At 47.2% G+C, this 22,853-nt stretch overlaps 2 protein-coding genes across 5 annotated transcripts; one reads left to right on the top strand and one right to left on the bottom strand.

The window, feature by feature from the left end:
* Window positions 1-664: 664 nt before the first annotated feature.
* On the bottom strand, window positions 665-22,617 carry LOC119435211 (cuticle protein 16.5-like). 3 transcript variants are annotated; one of them, XM_049659744.1, is made up of 3 exons: window positions 22,520-22,617; window positions 20,163-21,009; window positions 665-784 (listed from the first exon to the last, which is right to left on the bottom strand). In XM_049659744.1, coding segments are annotated over exons 1-3 (852 nt in total). In that variant the 5' UTR covers window positions 22,523-22,617; the 3' UTR covers window positions 665-782. The 3 variants fall into 3 exon arrangements, with proteins under 3 accessions (XP_049515701.1, XP_037558056.1, XP_049515700.1); XM_037702128.2 differs by lacking the exon at window positions 665-784 and adding an exon at window positions 19,864-20,061; XM_049659743.1 differs by lacking the exon at window positions 665-784 and having other exon boundaries at window positions 20,134-21,009.
* Window positions 8,536-11,175, top strand: LOC119435210 (cuticle protein 16.5-like). Of its 2 annotated transcripts, XM_049659745.1 has the most exons (3): window positions 8,536-8,675; window positions 10,132-10,927; window positions 11,029-11,175. In XM_049659745.1, coding segments are annotated over exons 1-3 (801 nt in total). In that variant the 5' UTR covers window positions 8,536-8,672; the 3' UTR covers window positions 11,031-11,175. The 2 variants fall into 2 exon arrangements, with proteins under 2 accessions (XP_049515702.1, XP_037558055.2); XM_037702127.2 differs by lacking the exon at window positions 11,029-11,175 and having other exon boundaries at window positions 10,132-10,956.
* Window positions 22,618-22,853: the final 236 nt, after the last annotated feature.

The following is a 22,853-nucleotide window of genomic DNA, read 5'->3' as shown; positions in this document are numbered from 1 at the left end:
TTTTTGCGGGAGGCCTTTACGTCGACATATCGAAACGCGAATACGTTGTGTTCACCGCGATTTCATGAAGTAAGGATTCAGGGCGGAAAGGCCGGGAGTCATAGGACATTGTGCCTACGTGCCGAAAGGGAGAGAGGGCTGTGCAACTTCGAAGCTTTAAATTACGCCACATACCTCTCCAAGCACAGGCCTCTGATCTGTGCCATTTCTATAGACCGCGACAGTAGTGAAGATGTATGGCAATGTCAACAGGGCTCGATTGAAGATGTATCAAAGGTAAATCAGATGGAAGAATGTATTAAAAATAATGAAAACTATTGATAAAAATGACATGTAAATGCTTGATATACGCATATAAAGAATGCTACCGCTTACGAAGATATCAACCCAAGTTTGGTTCTACTTTCATTTTTTTAATTAAATACCCAGTTTTTCCGAATGTTATCTCTCATTGAGCAAGACAATGCTCTCAAGCGTATGATGGTTATGACACTGTAAATGTAAAATTTCCGTATGCAGCGTGTACATACACTTCCATTTTAATTTCAGGAAGCTTGTAATTCCAAGAAAGCATTGCTGATAATTCAAACTTGACGGCTAATTCTCTTGTGTGGTTTCATGCATCTAGATGAGCATCCCATGAGACTGTTCTAAATAGCAAACATTTTTGACAGAACAGTTTATTATGCAGTTAGAATCAACACGCTTATTTGAAACTACGAAACAATCTGCTCCATTGCTTTGCCAATTGCGTCCAATGGGAGGGTCAGGAAGGCGTAAATTTCTGCAAAATGAATTAAAAACGTATCATTAGTGCTGCGCAAGGATATATCACAACAACTCTGACATAAGAATACTAAGTGCTGGGAATAAAGCAGTACTTACACTTCTTGCGCAGGAGATTGTCGTAGCTCAGAGGAGAGCGAAGACCGTAGCCGTAGTTCAGGCAGTAGCCGAGGAGACCGTGGCCATAACCGTAGCTGCCAGCACCGTAGCCGAGGGAGCCAACACCTTACTGTATAGTAGGCCGGTGGAGCGTGAGCAACGCCATAAGTGGTGACAGCTGGGGCAGCGTGAGTAACACCGTAGTGGCGACGGCTGGGGCGGCGTGGGCAACGCTGTAAGTTGCGACGGCTGGAGCAGCGTGGTGACGGTGGCAACAGCTAGGGCGGCGTGGACGGTAGCGAAGGTTGGCGCAGTGTGAACAGCTTTCACGGCTGGGGCAGCGTGGACGGTATCGACAGCTGGAGCAGCGTGGACAGTGGTCACGGCTGGAGCAGCGGCGTAGCTATCGAAAACTAGAGCGGACTGGGATCATCCTGGTGACAGCTGGGGTGGCGTGGACAGCGGTGACGGCTGAAGCAGCATGGACAGCGGTAACGGCTGGAGCAGCGTGGTAGGTGGAGACGGTGTGGCAAACGGCTGGGGCAGCCACGGCGTAGCTGGCGGATGGGCGTATCCGTATCTGTATCCAGTCAGGCCGGAGTAGCCAACACCGTGAGAAAGGCCTTAATGGGAGAAACCAAGGCCGCCATAGCCGAGACCTGAATAGCCGAGGTTTCCGTAGCCAAGGCCGTAACCGAGGTTGCTGGCGAGGGTGTATCCACCGGCAATGTGACCAACGTGACCAGCGAAGGCGCTGGCTGGCCGGCCATTGCGAGGACGATGCAGGCACGCAGCTGCAAAAACAAGGGCAAATAAGTACGGAACGCTGGCCGAGTTTGTATGCCACACTGACAAAGAAAAGCGCGAAACGCATGGAACGTGAAAGAATGATGACTCGAAGGTAAAACTTCCATGTGAAGTTTATAAACGCGATTATATACTTCCATTGCACACATACGTGAAAAGATCCTAAACATTACTGCCCGTGTAATGGTGCTCAAAATTCTGCTGAATCACGTGTGTCCTCGCCACAAACCTGTCTCCGGACTTGCGAATATATAAACGACAATCTTTGTTCTGCACTCCTATGTTTATTATTTCTCCTCTTTGCTTCGCGCTATTCTTCGTGAGCAAGAAGGACATACGTATTTACGAAAATATGTTCAGCTCGTCGCTTTATACAATCATGCTCATTGTAGGCAAAAATGTCCCGAATAAAAACGTATGCGAAATTGTTGTAACACTTTTGCAGAAAAAGTGAAGTAGTGAGTGTTAGTGGACATTTTGGAAGCATGAGACCCCGGCGGGTCGTTGATTATATTGTGAAGTGTTTTGTTCAACCTCGGATGTGACGGTTTCGATTGACTGAGATCCTAATGAACTCGGTGGTTTCAAGTGGTCAGGGCAGTAGATTATCAACCAGATGATCAAGCACCAGAAAAATGAATCTTCAAGTTGGTCGGTTTGCATTAGTTTTATGGCGAGAAAGTTGAGAAGGGGCCATAATAATCCCTCAACGCTCGGTGCACTTGGCCGACCAAGTCAACTGTATCATGACTAGGCTGAGAAACCTTCGGCGATTGCAATGGCGATACATGCACAAAGTGTACTTTGTGGTGCATGGACGGAATTGGGAAAACACAGATCACAACCTTACAAATTTTGGGTATAGAATTTACTAATCGAAGCTTCACCCCTTCAGTAGTATACATGGAGGCATACGGAAGTTAGTGCTAACTTAGCCCACGATTTACGATAGTGGCAGAATTCCTAATTCGATGGAGGAGGAGATGCTTCTGATTTCGATGCATGAAATTCCCGCTTTTGTACCTGATAGTTGGATATGAAAACAAACCACAAACCAGCCTTGACTGATAGTGAGAGAGGCGTTACCGTGCTCTTTAAGAATAACAGATTTTCTCTCCGCCAGCAGCCGAATCACATGTGCGCGTAGGAAAAAGTAATAGTTTTAAATTATTCCTATTCTCTTTTTTTCCTTAACCTTCATTTATACTGGAATATTCAAAAAGTGCCTTCTCTTTATGTTTCAAGTCGTGAGACACGTAATAAAACCAAAAGGACTACCTTCTAATCAGACAGTAGTCAATTACACATTCACTCCATCGCCTTCAACGGAATACTATGAGCCCTGAAGTAGCTGCAGTGCAAAGAGCTGTGCGCGAACGCGGCGTAACCGGACGTTGCGCGGAAGAAATGCTGGCGCTCCATTATCTTTCTGTTTTCGGGTGTGGCTTCCCATGCAAATTATTATTTTAATATTTGCGTTAAGGCATTTCCAAAACGTAGTGCATTAGTTGGATGTGGGTGGAACTCGATATTAGCTCAATGACTGTCGATTTTATGATGATTATCTGGAAGCAGAAGCGCTCGAGGAGAAGCAAACAACGTGAAGTTGGCAACCATGACCTTGACAACCATATCATGATCGTGGCAGTAAAAACGTCCCATATATTTTCATTAATCTAATATTTCCCAACTATCGTGTCCTCTAATACGAAAACACCGCCTGTGCAAGCAGATTTTGCTTAAAGTTAGCTTTAGTTTAGGTTATAAGACCTTGCATAATTTCAGCAGTTTTGGTATAGAAGTTGACTTCGCGCACTCGTTCACACGGATTCTTCGTAGCGCGGTGCGCGCTTCTTCAACCGTGCTGAGCTCGAATGAACACATTTGTATTCCTATATTGCTGAGAACCTGCATCGAGCTTACGGTACGTTTGCTGTTGCACATGTCACAAGGCTCAGCAGTGTCAGTCCTTCCTTCTTTAAAATTCAGCCTAAGCTCCGTCGTCCTACCGTTGCGCAGAGTCCAGTGATATCGAGACTTTCCCACATCTCATATATAAACAGCAAGAACACCACAGTGCGAAACAGTACGGCCGTCCGCGTACCATGGTGAAGACAGATAGTTAGTCTGCGCGATGTGTGTTTAACTATTATAACTAACATTTTTAGCGAACGCTCGGCTTCGTAAATGGAAATTTAACCTACTAAATATAAGAAATGAAATCAACACACTTCTGCTGGCCGGTCTGGTGCTGTTGCTGTCGTCTTGCCGAATAGCTTGCTCATAGGACAGCGCAACCATCTTTACTGCCCGTACAAATGTGTCCAGGCTGTTCACCATTTGTCCAGGCTGTTCAACAGCCTGCTCACAGGCTGAACAGGCTGTTCAACAGCCTGCTCACAGGCTGAACAGGCTGTTGAACAGCCTGCTCACCACGCTGTTCCCCTTCGGAGTTACTCAGTGATATCAAATATACTGTCGCGGTACAACGCCAAGAGAAGGCTCGGAGACGTTCTTCAGGAACAACGAGACAACCAGTTCAAGCAAAACTGATCAGCCCACCGTGGTTGTAACGGTTGGCGGACATCGGACAGCGGCGGCGTAACTCATTGGACGCTAGTGGTCTGGACGATCGGCTGCCGGTAACGCCTGCCGGATTTCGGCACGGACCACTTCGGCGATTGACGCAACGTAGCTATTCAGCGCCGGTGTCAGAATCTTGTGAATTTCTTCTCTGACGAGCTCTCTGATCAATTCACGTAAGGGGCTCTGATACTCTGGAGTCAATGCGGCAGCATTGATTGCGGTGCTGGTGGACAGTCGATCGTACTGCCTGCATCGTTGATGAAGGGCCCGCTCAATAGCCGTTGCCTCTTTGATGAAATCAGCGACAGTGACTGGTGGATTCCGCACAAGCCCCGCGAACTCTTGAAAGAAAGGAACGAGATATGTCTTCGGCGAACATTGGGACCGACTCATTGGGTTGTTGCACCCGTAGCTCCATCAACTGCTGGGCGCGGTCACGTCGGTCGGCACTTGCAAAAGTATGGGTGATTTTCTGGCGAAAGTCATCCCATGTCGTTAGGCTAGCTTCGCGGTTCTCGTACCAAGTACGGCCATTGTCGTCAAGGGCGAAATAGACGTGGGAGAGCTTTTGCTGTTCGGTGCACTGGTTGATCTGTGCGATGCGCTCGTACTTGTCAAGCCAGTCTTCAATGTCTTCAAAGGCTGCACCACGATAGCGAATGGGAACCAGTGGATGAAGAACGGTTACCTGTTGGTGACCGGGAGACCGGCTGCATTGGGGTGCTTGCGGTGGGCTGGTTTTGCACACGCGTCAATACATAATACCCTCATTGCAAGTAATATACGTCATCAAGAGCGCAATTGAATGACAAAGCAAACCTTTATAACCTATATATGCCTACTTTCAGGGAAATGAGACATCCACCCAAATGCAGCAATTGCTACAAAGGAAACCTATACGGGTTCCTTTGTAGGTTACTTTGTAGGTTCCTTTGTAGGTCTTTGCTTCGAGTTATTGACAAATTCGACTTCGCCCTGCCATCTGCTAGCCGCCTGGTTAGCTCAGATGGTAGAGCGGCTGCCCCGGAAAGGCGGTGGTCCCGGGTTCTAGTCCCGGACAAGGACGAATTTTATCTTCAACTGCGAGGCTTTCTTTCGAGGAACCCGTATGGGTTTCCTTTGTAGCAATTGCTGCATTTGGGTGGATGTCTCAATTTCCCTTTAATTACTTCTCTCCACCTAGCGGGTTTCCGCTGAACTATTATGCCTACTTTCGAAGCCATCATCATAACATTGCACCTATACTTCTATCGCGCCAGCGCCTGCAACCATTATGAGATGATCGCCGCGTGCTTATGATAAATATGATGATTTTCATACTACGGCACAGGAACACAACAGGGGGATTGGCAAGGAAGCGGGTGCTACATATCAAATAAATCGCAAGAAAACAAATGCAAGCCAACATAAGAGCTGTCATATTGCATAGCACGGCAGCGCGAGAGCACACGCGCGTGCGCCTTATTCATTTACGTCATATTCCCAGGAATGCATCGGGCCAATTTGTAGCATTTCAGTGCCCACTTGACGAAAGCTTCGCTTCACGTAGATTACGTAGATTCGAAAACGTGCATTGGATCTGCATAATTGTGTAGTATACTTATCAATTGTTTTCCTAAATTGTCTGTTCTATGAGAGGCCTCTATTGGCAAGCATCCTCCATTAAAGTGCAGCAGGCTTTGTCGTAGAGAGTGATGTAGCCCTTGAAGCAACAAAGACAAGGGCTTCGCGCTGCAACCTTGCTTCGTCTCATTCAGGCAGCGATAGCAGCGACCGTTGCGGATCTCTGATAGCGCTTCTGGATTGCGGGCCAAAAGGGTTTGAGCCAAATGTTCGCTAAGTGCTCTTGGTGTGCCAGAATGCAAAACAGCGCTGACCGAATGGGTCGATTTCGCAATATGTAGCCGTTTCAATCCTGCGAATAAATTTCAGGGATAAGGCATCGGTGAAGTGTGACCGAAATAGTTTTGTTTACTGCATAATGGCACGAGCTCTACACTCAGACCTCATTGTGCGTACTGCTACACAAACGGCTTCCGTAAAGTATTCAGCCGTTTGGCCACACGCCGTTGCAACCTAAGTACCGCGACGTCCTTGTCTCTCTTCATTAGTGCTTTGTTCTTTCAGTTCCGCCCTTAAAAACTCGTCTTACCTAAGTACCGTTTGTTCAAGCAGCGCTTTATGTTTAAATGGCGCGTCACGAGATCTTATAATGCTTCATTACCGGTAGGAAGTAGCGCTGCAAGATATTTTTTGTATAAACTATCACGAACGTCTCTCTTGGAGGCCGATTCAACGACACGCGTGGTACGCTCGGTAGCGGACAGCCTAAGGCTACATATTGTTTCTAAGCTAGGAGCAAGTGACAACTATTTGCCCCAAAATGAAGCCAACAGCAACGATGGACAACTAAACTATCCATAAACCAACCAAGGCAATTCTTACGTAACAACACCTGTCCATTTGATTCATGGTCAAAGGGTCTTATTGAGTGAATGACTGCAGCGTTGGTGCTGCAGCTCTTACTGAGCTGTGAAGAACATGGACTAAGCAGCAAGAGGCCCAGGACGCCTTTGGTGGCATTGGCAGAAGCAATAGTTAGTCTTATTGAAAAGCGCGCACAACACGAGGGCAATTATTTCTAGCGAAATCGGGAAAAAATCCTCCAGGAGCCCAGCGAAAACCAGGAAGGCTTGAAAATACCATTACGGGCAACGCCGCTATCGCTCGCACCTGCCACATGCAGTTGCCTAATTGCCAGGTAATTTAATAAGGCATACAATTCGTTTATCGGATAGAAATTGGCCTGCAATAAATCTTGGGCAGGGAAGGTTGACTCCAGCGGAACGGCTGTAGTGTGCTAATTAATTACTGCTTGCGCTTAGTAAGAAGGAAGTGGAAGATATCACGATAGTGGAAGACATGAAGCATGCTACCTGAGGCAATGTGCCATAAAGAAGACGAAGCAAGGTTACAAATCGAACCCCTTGCCTTTTTGCTTCAAGGCCTCCGTCAGCCTTTACGACAAAGCCTGCTGCACTTTAACGGGAGTCGCTTGCCTTTTTAGGGTCCTCTCATTGAACATGTGCGATTTAAGCCTGATTGATAAGAAAGTAGGCATACATAGGTTATAAAGGTTTGCTTTATGATGAAATTGCGCTCTTGATGATGTCTTTTGTTGCAATGAAGGTATTGGGTATATGTTTTATCACTGAGCAACTCCGATGAAAACAAGTCGGTCAGCCTGGACACATTTAGGGTAGTAAAGATAGTTGCGTTGTTCTACGAGCAAGCTATTCCGCAAGACAAGAGCACCAACACCAAACCAGCCAGAAGACGTGTCTGTTGCTTTGATTTCTTCTATTTATTATGTTAAACTTCTATTTCCGAGCGTGGTCTGAAAACTCCTGGAGCGTTGGGAAAAAATTTCTAATAGTTCTAATAGTTCAACACACTTCGCGCACAGTGTCTGTCCGTGATCACCACGGATAGGTGGCGGCCGTACTGTTGAGAAGAACAAGGTCTTCAAATCTAAATTAACGCTAATTTTACTCAAAACATAATGCTAGGTAGTCGAAACCTGATTGCACAGTCGGCGTTTTAGCTTAGGGGACATAATTTTTGCGAAAGATTAGAATAATCAAATCGTAATTAACTTTTTTTACTGTCACGACTCTGGTATGGGTGTCACAATTTTGGATGAAAACAATTTTACGTTGTTTGATCCTTCTCGAGCGCTTCTATATCTCAAGATGATAATCACAAAATTGACCCTCAATAAATTAAGCTAATATACAATTCCACCCACATTCTGCTAATCCACTGCGTTTTCGAAATACCTTAATGTAACTATGAAAATACTCATTTACATTCGAAGGCACACCCGAAAAAGAGAAAGATAATGGAGCGCCCTTATTCTTCCCCGCAACGTTCGGTTACGATGGGCTCGTGCACAGCTATGGGCAATGCAACTGCGTTAGGGCTTTTAGTGTTCTGTTTAAGGCCATGGAGTGAATGTGTAATTGACTACTGTCTGATCAGAAGCTAGTTCTTTTGGTTTTATTACGTCTCGCACGGTGAACAAAAAAAAACCAGCCTGGGACTTGAAACAGAAAGAAGAGCCACTTTTCGATCATTCCACTATAAATGAAGGATTAGGAAATAGGAGAATAGGAATAATTTAAATCTAGTACTTCTTCCAGGCGCATGTGTGCTTCTGCTGCTGGCGGAGAGAAAATTATTATTCCTAAAAAGCACGGTAACGCCTCTCTCACTATCAGTCAAGGCCGATTTGTGACTTGTTCTTGCATCCAACTATCAGGTATAAAAGCTGGTATTTTACGCAGCAAAATCAGTAGCATCTGCTCCTCCATTGAATTAGGACCACCGCCACCATGGTAATAGGCTAAGTTAACACTAACTTCCATAAGTGACCATGACCACTACTGTACGGGTGAAGCATAAGTTAGGCTTCTTTCATTAGTGAATTTTATACCAAAAATTGGTAATGCTGTGACCTGTGTTTTCCCTTCTCCGTCTATGTATCACAAAGTACGCTTGTCAAAATGTTAAATTAAGAATGGCTAGTATCCCACTTTACATATATCCGTATTCAAATAATATCTGTGAGCAAAGCCCCACGGGTACAATTCGAATGTACGTGGATGGAGAAACGCTGCATGATATGTTAGTGCTTAGCTACTCCACACAGGTGAAAGTACTAGTTGTTTTCTAAGAAATGGAAGGGGCGCAGAATAGCAACAAGGAAAGACGCAAGAATTGATCACGCTTTACTCGGGTTCCAGTCAGCATCTATGTTTAGTATTTTTCTTTAATTTTCAGACTCCCATTGTGCATAATTCAACTGTAGTAACATATTCCTTTCAGCTGGCTATGAATATAAATATATTAGAAAATTGCCGCTGCCTAATGTCATCTAATTTTGCAAAATGTTAAGAATTTTGCAGGAATTCAAATGCGCTTTCGGATGTATAAACTGAGGAATCGGTCATCGCTACTTTTAATCTTCTCGTCATAGCTCAATATGTGTATACGAAGCGGAGTTCAGGTGAATAACCTATCGAGTCAGTTATGAGCCGTCTTTCCAACGCAATAATTTCCCTTGACCACATGCATACTCACTGTCATCACCGAAGTTTTCTCAGCCAGGTCATGATACAGTGGACTTGGTCGGCCAACTGCATGGAGTGCTTCACAGATTACTATTCCCCAGCCACAACTTTCTTCCCAAAAACGTAACGTAAATCAACCAACTTGAACTTTCATTTTTCAAGTGCATGTCGTCAGCCCTGATCACTTGACATCATCTAGGTCATTACGATTGCAGTCAGTCGAAACAGCCGCATCTGTGGTTGACAAGTACACTTTACAATAGCATCAACGACCCGACGCGTTCTCATGTGCCTACAAAAGTACTTCACTTCTTCAGCACAGTGTTACAATTTCGCATACGTTTTTATAATGAGCATAGTGTCATAAAGCGCCGAGCTGAACATATATTCGCAATTATCTATGTCCTTGCTCACTCCTTGCTCAGGAAGGATAGCGCGAAACACAAGGGAGGAGAAATAATGACCACGCGAGCGCTGACAGGTGTGTGGCGCGGACGCATGTGATGCTGCACAAGTTCAAGCTAAATTACATGGCCAGTAACGTTTAAGTTTTTTTTTCACATGTGAGTGCTATGAAATATATAATCGCGTTCATAAACTTCACTTGTAAGTTCTACGCTCATGTGGTCATTCTTTCCCCTACCTTGCGCTTCACGATATTCTTCGTCTGTTTTGAATGCAAACTCGTCCAGCATTCAGTACTTTGCCCTTGCTCTTCCAGCTGCGCGCCTGCATCGTCCTCGCCTTGGCCGCCGGCGCCTTCGCTGGTCATGTTGGCCACGTTGCCGGTGGCTACACCCTCGCCAGCAACCTCGGTTACGGCCTTGGCTACGGAAACCTGGGCTATTCAGGTCTCGGCTATGGCGGCCTTGGTCTCTCCCATTACGGCCTTTCTCACGGTGTTGGCTACTCCGGCCTGACTGGCTACGGTGCCGGCTACGGATACGGATATGCCCCATCCGCCAGCTACGCCGTGGCTGCCCCAGCCGTTTCCCACACTGTCTCCACCTACCACGCTGCTCCAGCCGTGACCGCTGTCCATGCTGCTCCAGCCGTCACTGCAGTCCACGCCGCCCCAGCTGTTGCCACCTACGCCGCTGCCCCAGCTGTCACCAGGGTGGTCCAGTCCGCTCCAGTTTTCGCTAGCTACGCTGCTGCTCCAGCAGTGACCGCTGTCCATGCTGCTCCAGCTGTCCATACCGTCCACGCTGCCCCAGCCGTGACCGCCGTTCACGCTACTCCAGCCTTCGCTGCCGTCCACGCTGCCCCTGCTGTTGCCACCGTCACCCACGCTGCTCCAGCTGTCGCCACCTACGGTGTTGCTCACGCTGCCCCAGCTGTCGCCACTTATGGTGTTGCTCACGCTGCCCCAGCCTACTACGGGTACGGTGTTGGCTCCCTCGGCTACGGTGCCGGCAGCTACGGTTATGGCCACGGTCTCCTCGGCTATGGCCTGAACTACGGCTACGGTCTTGGTTCTCCTCTGAGCTACGGAAACCTCCTCCGCAAGAAGAAGTGTAAGTACTGCTTTATTCCCAGCACTTAGTATTCTTACTTTAGAGTTGTTGTGGTATATCCGTGCGCGGCACTAATGATACGTTTTTCATTCTTTTTGCAGAAATATATGCGTTCCTGACCCTCCGATTGGACGCAATTCGCAAAGGAATGAAACAGATTCTTTGGAGGCTTCAATCAAGCGGATTGATCGTCACTGCATAATAAACTGTTCTTTCGAAAATGTCCACTTATTTAAAAGCGTCCCATGTGATCTATGTACATGAAACCACGTGAGAGAATCAGCCGCAAAGTTTTATTATCAACAAAGCTGTGTTGTAATTATAGCTTCCTTAAATAAAACAGAAGTGTATGCACATGCTACATTAGAAATATTACATTTAGTGCAATCATCACCATCATAAGCAAGCAATCAATGTGTTGTTCTGTGAGAGATACCATTTAGGGAAACTTCGTATTTCACTAAAAAACCCGCATAGACCCGAACATAGGCTGATATCTTCGTAAACGTTACCTTTGCAAGCGTCCCTCGGCATATCGTTTTGTGTAGTAAAGCACATATCTACTCATCTATCTATCTATCTATCTATCTATCGATATAGCTATCCATATATATATATATATATGTATAGTTGGACAAACGAAGGGGCACACTTACGGAAATGGCATGTTTAATGGTATATTATTTCGGCCGTGCCCCGGTCGAAACTTTAAACCATTAAACATGCCATTGTCGTGTGTCCCCTTCATTTCTTCAACTCCTTGTGCACCGTACCTACAGAACTTTTTCTTGATTTATATATCATCACCATCCTCAGCCTATATTTTATGTACACTGCAGGACGAAGGCCTATCCCAGCAATCTCCAATTACCCCTGTCTTGCACTAGCTGATCCCACCTTGGTCCTGCGAATTTAATAACTTCATCACCCCACCTCGTTTTCTGCCGTCCTCAACTGCGCTTTTTTTTTCTTTTTCCACCCATCCTGTAACTCTAATGGTCCACCGGTTAGCTATCCTACGCATTACATGGCCTGCCCAGCTCCATTTGTTTCTCTTAATATCAACTAGAATATCGGATATCCTCGTTTGCTATCTGATCCACACCTCTATCTTCCTGTCTCTTAACGAATTATATATGTATGTATATCCCGCCAAAAGATGCCGACAAAGGTCGCGCTGTCCGAGACTTTCCGGTTCCGAAGACACCCGAGACTTTCGATGTTCTGTTGGGCTATACTCGTACAACCGTCGCTTTGTTCAAGATTTTATTACAATGCATGACCCCTTATTATTTTTTGAAGAAAGGCGTACAATTCTATTAAGTATACCTCAGAAGCTGCCGCCTTGTCTCATCTCGTCACCCTCCGTACCTCACCACCCATTCTCGCCCACTTCGACCCTGGTGCTCCTACAGAGTTGCGTACAGATGCCATTGCTCATGACGTAGGTGCTGTCCTAGACCAGCGTCAGCGTGGCCAGGATCGCGTTATTGCTTATGCAAGCCGCCTTCTATCACGATCGGAGCGCAACTATTCAATTACGGAAAGGGAATGTCTTGCTGTTGTCCGCATTCCGCGACAGCAACCCACTTGTTCCCCGATGTAGATTCGGGAAAGAGGCCGAGAAGGTCTAAGCCGACACAATGGAAGGGCTTGGCCGGCATGTCGAGTGGTTGCAGGTAACCAGCGGGGAGCTGTGATGGCTTCTTGCGTCTTTGGCAAGGTCACAAACGGCGACGTAACTTTGTACGGCATGGGCAAGGCCCGGCCAGAAAAAACGGTGGCGTACTCGGTCGTAGGCTTGAGATACGCTTCGAGATAGGGGCTTCGTTAAGCTCTTCTAGAACGGTTGAGCGGAGGTCTTAAGGAAGTACAAGTAGGAAATCAGAGCCTTCCGGGTCATGATTACTACCGGACAGAGTACCGTCACGGAGGACAAGGAAGCGTAGCATCGGCCAGAGAGTACTCAAAACGGTCCATGAGTGCTTTGATGTAGGCGTCACGACGTTGCTCTTCAACGATATGGAGCAGCTGTGATACGGAGAAAATGCAAGCAGCACTGTCAGTATTGGAGGGATCAGAATATTCAACAAAGTAATGCGACAAGCTGTTAATATATATGTGTATATATCTTCAGAAGCAACTGTTGAACCGACGCTTTATTCCCAAAGCACGAGCTAGCGCGCTCAGTGATGGTTAGTGATAGTTAAGTACAGATGATGAAGAGGACGTCCATAATTGCCCGAATTGCCCCCGTGGATGGAAGCAGCGAGCTTGGCTGCAAATTAAGCTAGCGTGGAGCGCCGATGGAATGACTTGAGGCGGCAAACATGCATGATTTCTCTCCCGCGGCAGCGTCTGTCAATCAGTGTATCAACAGGTGTAACGCAGTAGTTCACTGGGGAGGCCTGCTCTATGACTTTATAGGGGCTGGTGTACTGAGATTGAGGCTTTTCACATAAACCAGCTATTAGCACAGGTTTTCCAAAGCAGTAGGAACATCGTTGCCAGGGTGGCAGAAAACGACACGGTGAGTGGCATCATAACCACTCCCGCATTCTTCCTGGCTCGCCTTCTTGTTTATGCGAGCATGGTGGCAACATTGGGCAAGACAGAAACTGGTCGCAAATGAATGGTTAAGTGTTCACAGAACCAGAAAAGAAGGAAACGTCGATGGCAAAGGTTGGATGTCGGCTGTAGACAAGGAAAAATGAAGCGTCGCCTGTGGTTCGCTGGATAGTGGTGTTGTAGGCAAATGTTACAAAGGAGAGAATGGCATCCGTGCTGTGGTGATCAGGTTGGATATACATGGAAAGCATTTCACTCAGTGTGCGATTGAACTTTTCTGTGAGTTCACTGGTATGGGGTGGTAGCCGTAGGTTCTCTTGTGCACGGTGTTGCAGCCTCGGAGTACTTCATCTAGCGTGTTTGAGAGAAATGCCTTGCCGCGGTTGCTCGAAAGGATGCAAGGGGCTCCATGGCGCAAGTAAATAGCAAGAAGGAACAAGGGAGCTACTTCCGAAGCAGTCCCTTAGCAGACAGAGGTAGCTTCGGCAGAGGTAATTCACACTAGTGTCATCTGCAGTGGCCGGGAGAGGGCCGTAAAGGTCGATGCTCACGATAGCTAAGGGTTCTGCTGGACAAGCAAGTGGTTGTAGAGTCCCAGCGGGTGCTGTGGTAGGTCACTTGTGCCGTTGCCAAAGAGTGCATGAGGTGACATAGGTGACTACGCTGGTTGAAAGACCTGGCCAGAAGTTTCGGCTGCATATTTGCTCACGGATGTTCTGTTAACCCAAGTGGCCAGACGTCGGATAATCGTGAGAAGCCTGGAGAAATTCAGCACGGGGAGAGCGCGGAATGGTTGCAACCCATCGATGGCCCACCGATTGAAAAATGTAGTGGTAGAGAACCCCATGCTCCAATTTGTTAGAGTTTGAGCTGTCTTCGAAGCCTGGTGTTAGGTGGGATTGCAACACCACTGATGGGATCCATGATGTCGTGGCAATAAGGATCAGTGCGCTGGTTAGCGGAAAACACAGAACGGCGGCTATATGGCAACTGGATCAGGAAACCATAGAGAAAACGGAAGACGCAACGTCCGCAATGCCAAATTGGCAGGTTGACGTAATGTGATCGAAATATGGCGGTATAGTGGGCAGCGGGCAATTGCGTCAGCTTTTTTGGGGCTTCCTTCAATACTTATAAACGACATCGAAACCATATGCTCGTATAATGTGAGAATTAAGTTGCCAAGGCACCCTCACAACTTTTTGATCGTTGACAACCAACATAAGGCCTGATCATCGGTAACAACACCAAAATGCCGACCATGTAGGTATGGGCGAAATTTATGCACCGACCATACAAAAGCCAGCCACTCCTGTTCGGTGAGTGTGCACTTATTTGTCTGGGAATTCAAAACGCGTCTTCCAAATGCGACAACATTCTCGGAAGAAGCGCGGTCGCGCTTCAACACCACGGTGCCAATTCGTTGGCCGCTAGCGTCAGTGAGCGGTAGAGAGGAGGCCTTAATTACCATCAAAATTATAAAGGACGAGTGGGGCGGTCAGGGCTTGCTTAAGTTCCTGATAAGCGGCTTCGCACCGATCGCACCACTGGAAAGAAATGGCACTGGCAAGAAGTCCATGGAGGGGCGCGGCAACAGTGGCAAAGTCTCGGATGAAGCGTCGGCAGTATGAGGCGACAGTGAGGAAGCTACGCAGTTCTTTTGCACGAAGTGGGCGTGGAAAGTTGAGCAGTGCCGAAATCTTATCCGGACCAATTTGAACGCCGCATTTCTTTACAAGACGGCCCTGAACGCTCACTGATTTATCGAATATTTTATGGCGATAGCAATTATATGGACACTCTAGGCGAAATTCCGCCACCGTCGTCGTTGTCGTCGTCGCCGTGAGATTCCGTATAATGTCCACAGGTGGTAAAGTCGTTGCCGCGAGTCATACGCTGTATGTGCGAGTCAATTAAATCACGCGATGGTGCGCCGGCAATCGCGGCACGCGCACGCAAGGGCGAAAAGCGGGAAGTACGCGCAGTCTTCCAGTCGCGCACAACGCTCCAGAGGGAGGGTAGGGAGGTGGTGGGGCCACGCTGATGATGATTTATTGGCATCCCCTTTGAAACGGTGCGGCGACAAATAGTCACCTAGCCTGCTTGGTTTAATCAGGTATACTATACATGTTCTTTATCTAGCGTTTTTGTATACCTCTCATTATTTTTCTTTTTCAAAAATTTACCTTGTACCGCTACCTATGATTTTAAGAGATCAGGTCGTATCCAACTTTTCCCTGCTTTTTTTCCACCAGTACTCTAATCATCTCTAGCTTATCTCTACGGCTGATCTGTTGATGTTTCCTTTCACTTTAAACCGAAGCGTTTCTGGGAGTTGCACGTTACCTACGGTTCTCGCTGGGTGGATCCCGTCGCTTTCAATTAGTATGTGCTGAGTGTTCTCTGGATCTTTACTGCAGCATACACAGGCCTCATCTAGTTCCGAATATTTGCTCCGGTATTTTTTGTCCTTAGGCTACCGCTTTACAGTGGCTGCGCGCTCCCGCCCTGCCAGAGGTATTGAGCGGGGGGGGGGGGGGGGGGGGGGGCAGGTGGAAGGGTTGCGCTTTACTGCGGCAGCGCGGTGCCGCCGCGATGGAAGGCTCCAGGGGGAGGGCATGGGGGGGGGGGGGGTGTTGTGTGCCGTGTACGCCCGCCCGCGCGGCTGTATCTTGAAAGGCTTCTGCAGCGGTGCCAAGTCCGCCCTCCCTGTGTTCCTGTGTTTTCGTGTCTGAGATCCCGTTGATGCGAGCGCTGGCACGAAGCTCAATTCGCTCGCGGCTGCTCCTGCGCTGACTCACTCCAGCGTTTTGACAGCCAGTTTCTGCGGTCATCGAGTAAGATGCATTCATGTTTGCTTGTGCGCGCGTGCTACCATGCTTGTTAACTTAGTATGATATGTTTACAAGGTTACACGGCTGATAAAACTACTATTACTTTGTATAGCTGTCCACTAATTTGATATCGCAATCGACGCTCCGCCTTTCGGACGAAACTGCGACTTTTTTATTTGTGTATTTCATTTATGCCTAGTGACACTGGTTATATCCAGTGCCCCAACGTGGCCAGAAAATGGCTAACCACAAAATGTGCAGAAGAAAATAAAGCAAGCAAGAGAAGAGCGTACGTATGCGTCTAGGAATCATCGCGAAGCCAGAAAGTTGGGAGAACACGAAGAGGTTCTCCTTATAAAGATGGACAATTACCGAGAAAAGAGAAGGCTGGCAAGTGAGGTCGTGCAATAGAAAATTAAATGCGCAAGTGAACGTCGGGTGCGTAACATTCGCAAAAAAGACAAAGTCGCCCAAAAGGATTCTGGAACAATGTAAGAGCACTCTGAGCTGCAACTAAAAATGTCGCAGCTTCGCCCCAAAGGCGAAGCACTGATTGCGATAGAAAGTTAGTAGACAGCTATACGAAGTAAGGATAGTAGTTTTATCGGCAGCCGTATAAAGTTGTCAATATTCGCTTACTAACTAAATAAACAAGCACGGTGTCACGCGTGCAAAGATAAACATGAACACATCTCTCTCGACGAATGCGGAAACTCGTCGAAACACTGAAGTGAGAAAGTGCGCCAGCTGCAGCGAGCAAAATTGACCTTCGCGCTGCCTCTCGTTTCAACGCGAACGTTGAAAGCACACCGCATACGAAGCTACCAGCACTCGGCGCATGTACTTTCTACCCGTCGCAGATAGCTTTGAAAATGAGGCCCGCGCGGGCACACTTCGGCCACATCGCATATCGCTTTCGAGATAGGCGCCCACGCGGCCGCTCCCTGAGCAGCAGCCGCAAGAGCAGAACTCCCCGCGCCTCCGCGCCAGCGCTTCCGGCCGCCTTCCACTCTCGCATGCGCGAGATTGAACTGCGGTTGCCGGCTCACCCTCGCACGCTTTCACTTGCACACTCAGCGTACAGCGCGCGACGACGGTTTTATCGCCGTTGGACTTTATACGGAACCTCACAGCGACGACGACGGCGACGGCAAAAATGCGCTTGGAGTGTCCATATAATTGCTATCACAATAAAATTCGCAAACGCGTATGTATAAGGGATGATGACAATAACATCTTCGAAGGAGACATGGCGCTTCGGTACGTCGCAGATGTTATTAGGGTAACTTTGGCACGAAAGAAAGCGTAGTTCATACTCAAACACATCCAGCAACAACTGAGAATTCCGCGTGATCAAAATTTAGAATAGGAAATTCTAATAACACGGCAGCAGGACCCGATGAAATTCCAATGCAGCTAATTCAGGACCTAGGTCCAAGGAGCAAGGCACTGCTGACTAATGTCATTGAGAAAATGCTTAGAAGAAAAGTCCGGTGAGCGTCCGCGTTGTCGCTCGTAACCGAGCGAACGCGCGCAGCGAATGGTGAAAGAGCGAACGCGGAGCGCCGGGGGGGGATTATATATACCGTGAAAGCGTGGACACCGAATACACGAACAGGCCAAAAAAGTTGGACACCAAGCACACGGTAATTGGTAGTGTAAATAAACACCCAGTTCTCAGTAAAATGAACGTGAGACAGTCATGTGGATGCAAATAACGGAACCAAATAATAAAAGGAACAGGGAGATTTACAAGAATGGCAAAAATTAAATTAGAAGGAAAACCTGTATAACTCCAAGGACAGTGCCTTGCTATTTGAGGCTAGAGCTGGTTGCCTAAGGACAAAAGCATATGGGAGCAAATATGCGCTAGAAGTTGAGCCATCTGCCTGCTGCAGCTAAAATCCGGCGACCACTTAGCACATCCTAATGAAATGTGAAGGTATCAACCCAGAGAGACCCGTAGCTAAAGTACACCTTCCTGATGCGCTTGGCTTTAAAGTGGATGGAAGCGTCAACTGGTCAACAGTCGAGAAAAACAAGATACATTTAGAGTATTGGTGGCAAAAAAGCAGGAAAGAGATTGTAAAACCAAATCCCTTAGAGGCATAGTAAGCGGTGAAAGGTAGAGGATAGTGTAGGAATAAACTTTATTTGTCCAAAGGTTATGGCTGTTGGTGCCCAGGGCTAGGCTGCCAGTGGTCCATCGCCGGAGAAAAATCTTCCGAGATCGATATATCTTTTACGGAAGAAATAAAATGCACAAACTATATCTATGAGTAATGTATCAATGCTAGAACTAAAGGCATGCATAGCATACCTCATTAGGTCAAGCAGGCTAGGTGATTACTTGTGACAGCCCATTTTAAAGGGCATGCTAATAAATCAAAATAACCAATTCGTGTTTCATTTCACGAGGATTGTCGTCATTTTGCTTGCAAAAGGCCATCTTGTGGTTGCAAAATACGACCTCCTAGTCGTACCCCAATCCCACCGAAATAGTGTTATATTAGCCTGCACCGACGAGCCTACCTCCGGTCACTTGGGATGCTCAAGGACATTAGCTGGAGAGAGAGAGAGAGAGATAAATGAGATGGGAAAGGAAGGGAGGTTAACCGGAAGGTAGAGATCCAGTTTGCTACTCTGCACTGGGAAGGGGTAAGGGGAGACAGAAAGATAAAGAAAAATGCACACGCATAGAAAGAGGGAGATCAGAAAAAGAATGCGCCAACTATATATTGTTGGCGCATTCTCTAGGCCACTAGTATACTAGTGGCCTAGAGTCACTGCCTACGCCAAGCATTATGTGAAAGGCTCCCGCGCAATTCAGTGACGGAAATCACCACCCTTAAAGCCAGCAGGCCTACTCCAACCAAAGGACTCGCCGCATGTGCTATTTTGACAATTGGGAATGGGCCTTCTTGGACCGTGTCCCTTGTCTTCTTCAGGAAACAAATCTATCATTATTGCTACTGATTAGTTGAGTCGTTATGCTGAGACGAAAGCGCTACCACGTGAAACAGGATCTGAACTTGCCCAGTTTGTTTATACACCACATTATACATGGCATGGCGCCCCGTCATTCGTCATTACTGACCAAAGAAATGCGTTCAGGACAAGGCTTCTGGACGACACCTACACACTGAGTTGCACAAGCCAACCAAAGACCACTGCATACCACACTCAAGCTAGCAGTCTGAGTGAAAGACTAAACAAAACGTCGGCTGATGTGATCTCTATAGACCGGCATGTTGGCCTATAAAGAGGGCCTTGCTGTCTTGCCTGAAGCAACGGATGTTTGTAGTTGGATACCAACGTTTCTTAAATGGTATCTCGCATTCAGCAACGCAATCTTATTTAGCGGCTAAATTATGATGACTACGGCAAATGTAAGACTTCAAATGGCGTGTATATATATATATATATATATATATATATATATATATATATATATATATGTACCGCCGATTTAATAAGAGGAAGCTGTAATTACAGGGCATCCTTGTCGTTCGTTCAAATGTCATGGTTGCTTCTCTCGAGTGGCTTCGTGTAAATGTGTATGATTGTATCATGTATTATGTTCATGCCACGCATTGGCTATAGATATCCAGGCATTTTTTAGAACAGTTTATTATGCAGTGAGAATCAATGCATTTCATTGAAACCCCGAAACAAGCTGCTCCATTGCTTTGTGAATTGCGTCCAATTGGAGGGTCAGGAAGGTGTAAATTTCTGCAAAACGAATGAAAATAGTATCATTAGTGCCGCGCATGGATATACCAGAAGAACTCTGAACTAAGAATACTAAGTGCTGGAAATAAAGCAGTACTTACACTTCTTCTTGCGGAGGAGGTTGCCGTAGCTCAGAGGAGAGCCAAGACCGTAGCCGTAGTTCAGGCCGTAGCCGAGGAGACCGTGACCATAACCGTAGCTGCCGGCACCGTAGCCGAGGGAGCCAACACCGTACCCGTAGTAGGCTGGGGCAGCGTGAGCAACACCATAAGTGGCGAAAGCTGGGGCAGCGTGAGCAACACCGTAGGTGGCGACGGCTGGGGCGGCGTGGGCAACGCTGTAAGTTGCGACGGCTGGAGCAGCGTGGGCGACGGTGGCAACAGCAGGGGCAGCGTGGACGGTAGCGAAGGCTGGAGCAGCGTGAACAGCGGTCACGGCTGGGGCAGCGTGGACGGTGTGGACAGCTGGAGCAGCGTGGACAGCGGTCACGGCTGGAGCAGCGGCGTAGCTAGCGAAAACTGGAGCGGACTGGACCACCCTGGTGACAGCTGGGGCAGCGGCGTAGGTGGCGACAGCTGGGGCAGCGTGGACAGCGGTCACGGCTGGGGCGGCGTGGACAGCGGTCACGGCTGGGGCGGTGTGCACAGCGGTCACGGCTGGAGCAGCGTGGTAGGTGGAGACGGTGTGGGAAACGGCTGGGGCAGCGACGGCGTAGCTGGCGGATGGGGCGTACCCGTATCCGTAGCCAGCACCATAGCCAGTCAGGCCAGAGTAGCCAACTCCATGGGAGAGGCCGTAATGGGAGAGACCAAGGCCACCGTAGCCGAGCCCGGAATAGCCGAGGTTGCCGTAGCCGACGCCGTAACCGAGGTTACTGGCAAGGGTGTAGCTGCTGGGTGGGTGACCAAAGGCACAGGTGGCCAAGGCGAGGACAATGCAGGCACGCAGCTGCAAGAGCAAGGACAAAGAAGTATAGAATCCTAGGTGAGCTTGTATTCCACACTGACGCAGAATAGCGTGAAACACAAGTGATGTGAAAGGATGACGACGCGAGTGCAGAACTAAGAAGTGGAGTTTATTTATCGGAAGGCGAATTTATATTTCATAGCACATGCACGAAAAAAAAACCCGGAAAGTTACCGGCCATGTATCGAAGCTCTAACTTTTGTAGCATAATATACATCCGCGCCACACATTCCACCGGTCTTGTCAATATATGAACCTTAGTTTTTGCTCTGTGCTTGTGTTGTCATTATTTCTCGTTCCTTGTGTTTCGCGCTGTTTTTAGTCGGCAAGGGCATAAGTATTTGCGAAGATATGTTCAGCTCGCCGCTTTATCGAATTATGCTCATTGTAGGCAAACGTGTCCGAATAAACATGTATGCGATATTATTGTAAGGCTATGGCAAATATGTCAAGTAGTGAGGATTGGTGGGCATAGTTAAGGCATATATGACCTCGGAGGGGTCACGGATGTCGCGGTTCCGACTGACTGCAATCCTAATGACCTCGATGGTTTCAAGCGATCAGGGCAATAGATAGTGGCATACAACTGGAAACTGAAAGTTGAAGCTGTTTGGTTTACATTACACTTTTGGTGAGGTAGTTGTAGCTGGGGCATAGCAATCCGTCAAACACTGGGCGCGTTTAGCCGAACAACTCAAATGTATCAGCAACCAACCTGAGAAAACGTCGTTGATGCTATTGGTGATGTATGTGGTAAGGAGAAATGAGTGCGTTGGTAACACAACTGATAACGGACTAGATAGGTTAATCGCCTGCAATTCACTTCGTATACGTTTATTGAGCTATGAGGAGAAGATTAACTGTAGCGATGACCGCTTGGTCAGCTTCTGTAGATCGCCAACGGATATTTAGAGTTCTCGCAAATGTGTTAATATTTGGCAAATGTGGAGTGCACTCAGCAATGGGCATTTTCTAAGCTCTGTAATTTCCTTAGCGGGCTGAGATACATAATTTGATTGTAATTACGTACAATGGCAGTTACAACAGTAAAAAAAGAAAGAAAACTGAAACAAAATGCTGACCGGCAACCGAGCAGCAAGTGAGCGATTGTTGCGTCTATTTTAGTTTCGCGCCCTATAATTTCTTTGAAAGAATTAGTACTTTAACTTACATCGAGTAGTAAGTCACTAGCATTTGATGTAGTGTTTCTCAACACCGACATATTCTAACTTTGCCTGCGGGGCTGTGCTGACTGATATTATTTGGATACAAATAGTGTAGAGGGGGCTACCTACGCATTTATTTTTAATTTAACATTTTGTCAAGCCTACTTTGTGGCACATGGACATTAACGAAAAAAAAAAAAAAACACAGGTCGACGCCTTATAAGCATTGCGCATAAAACTTACTAATTTACTAAGATGACTAGATGAAACTTTGTGTTGTTCATGATGTCTTATGGAAGTTATTGCTAAGTTAGCCGGTGACTTACCATAGTGGCGGTGGTCCTAATACGATGGAGGAGCAGATGCTTCTGATTTTGATGCGCAAAGTGCCACCTTTTATACCTGATAGTTGGCGGCGTGAACAAGTCCCAAACCGGCCTTTACTATCGGTGAGAGAGACGTTAACGCACTCTTTAAGAATAATAATTTTCTCTCCGCCAGCAGCCGAAGCACATATATGGGCCTGGAAGAAGTAACAGTTTTAAATCATTCCCTTTCATGTCCTTCCTCATTCTTCGCTTATACTGAAATTCAATTTCAGATCACAGGCTGCGTTCTGGTTTGTAGGGCACTAAGTAATAAAATAACGGGAACTGTGTT

This window comes from Dermacentor silvarum, unplaced genomic scaffold (genome assembly GCF_013339745.2).
Source record: "Dermacentor silvarum isolate Dsil-2018 unplaced genomic scaffold, BIME_Dsil_1.4 Seq530, whole genome shotgun sequence".
Classification (NCBI taxonomy): Eukaryota; Metazoa; Arthropoda; class Arachnida; order Ixodida; family Ixodidae; genus Dermacentor; species Dermacentor silvarum.
This window is presented reverse-complemented; position numbering and strand designations above follow the sequence as displayed.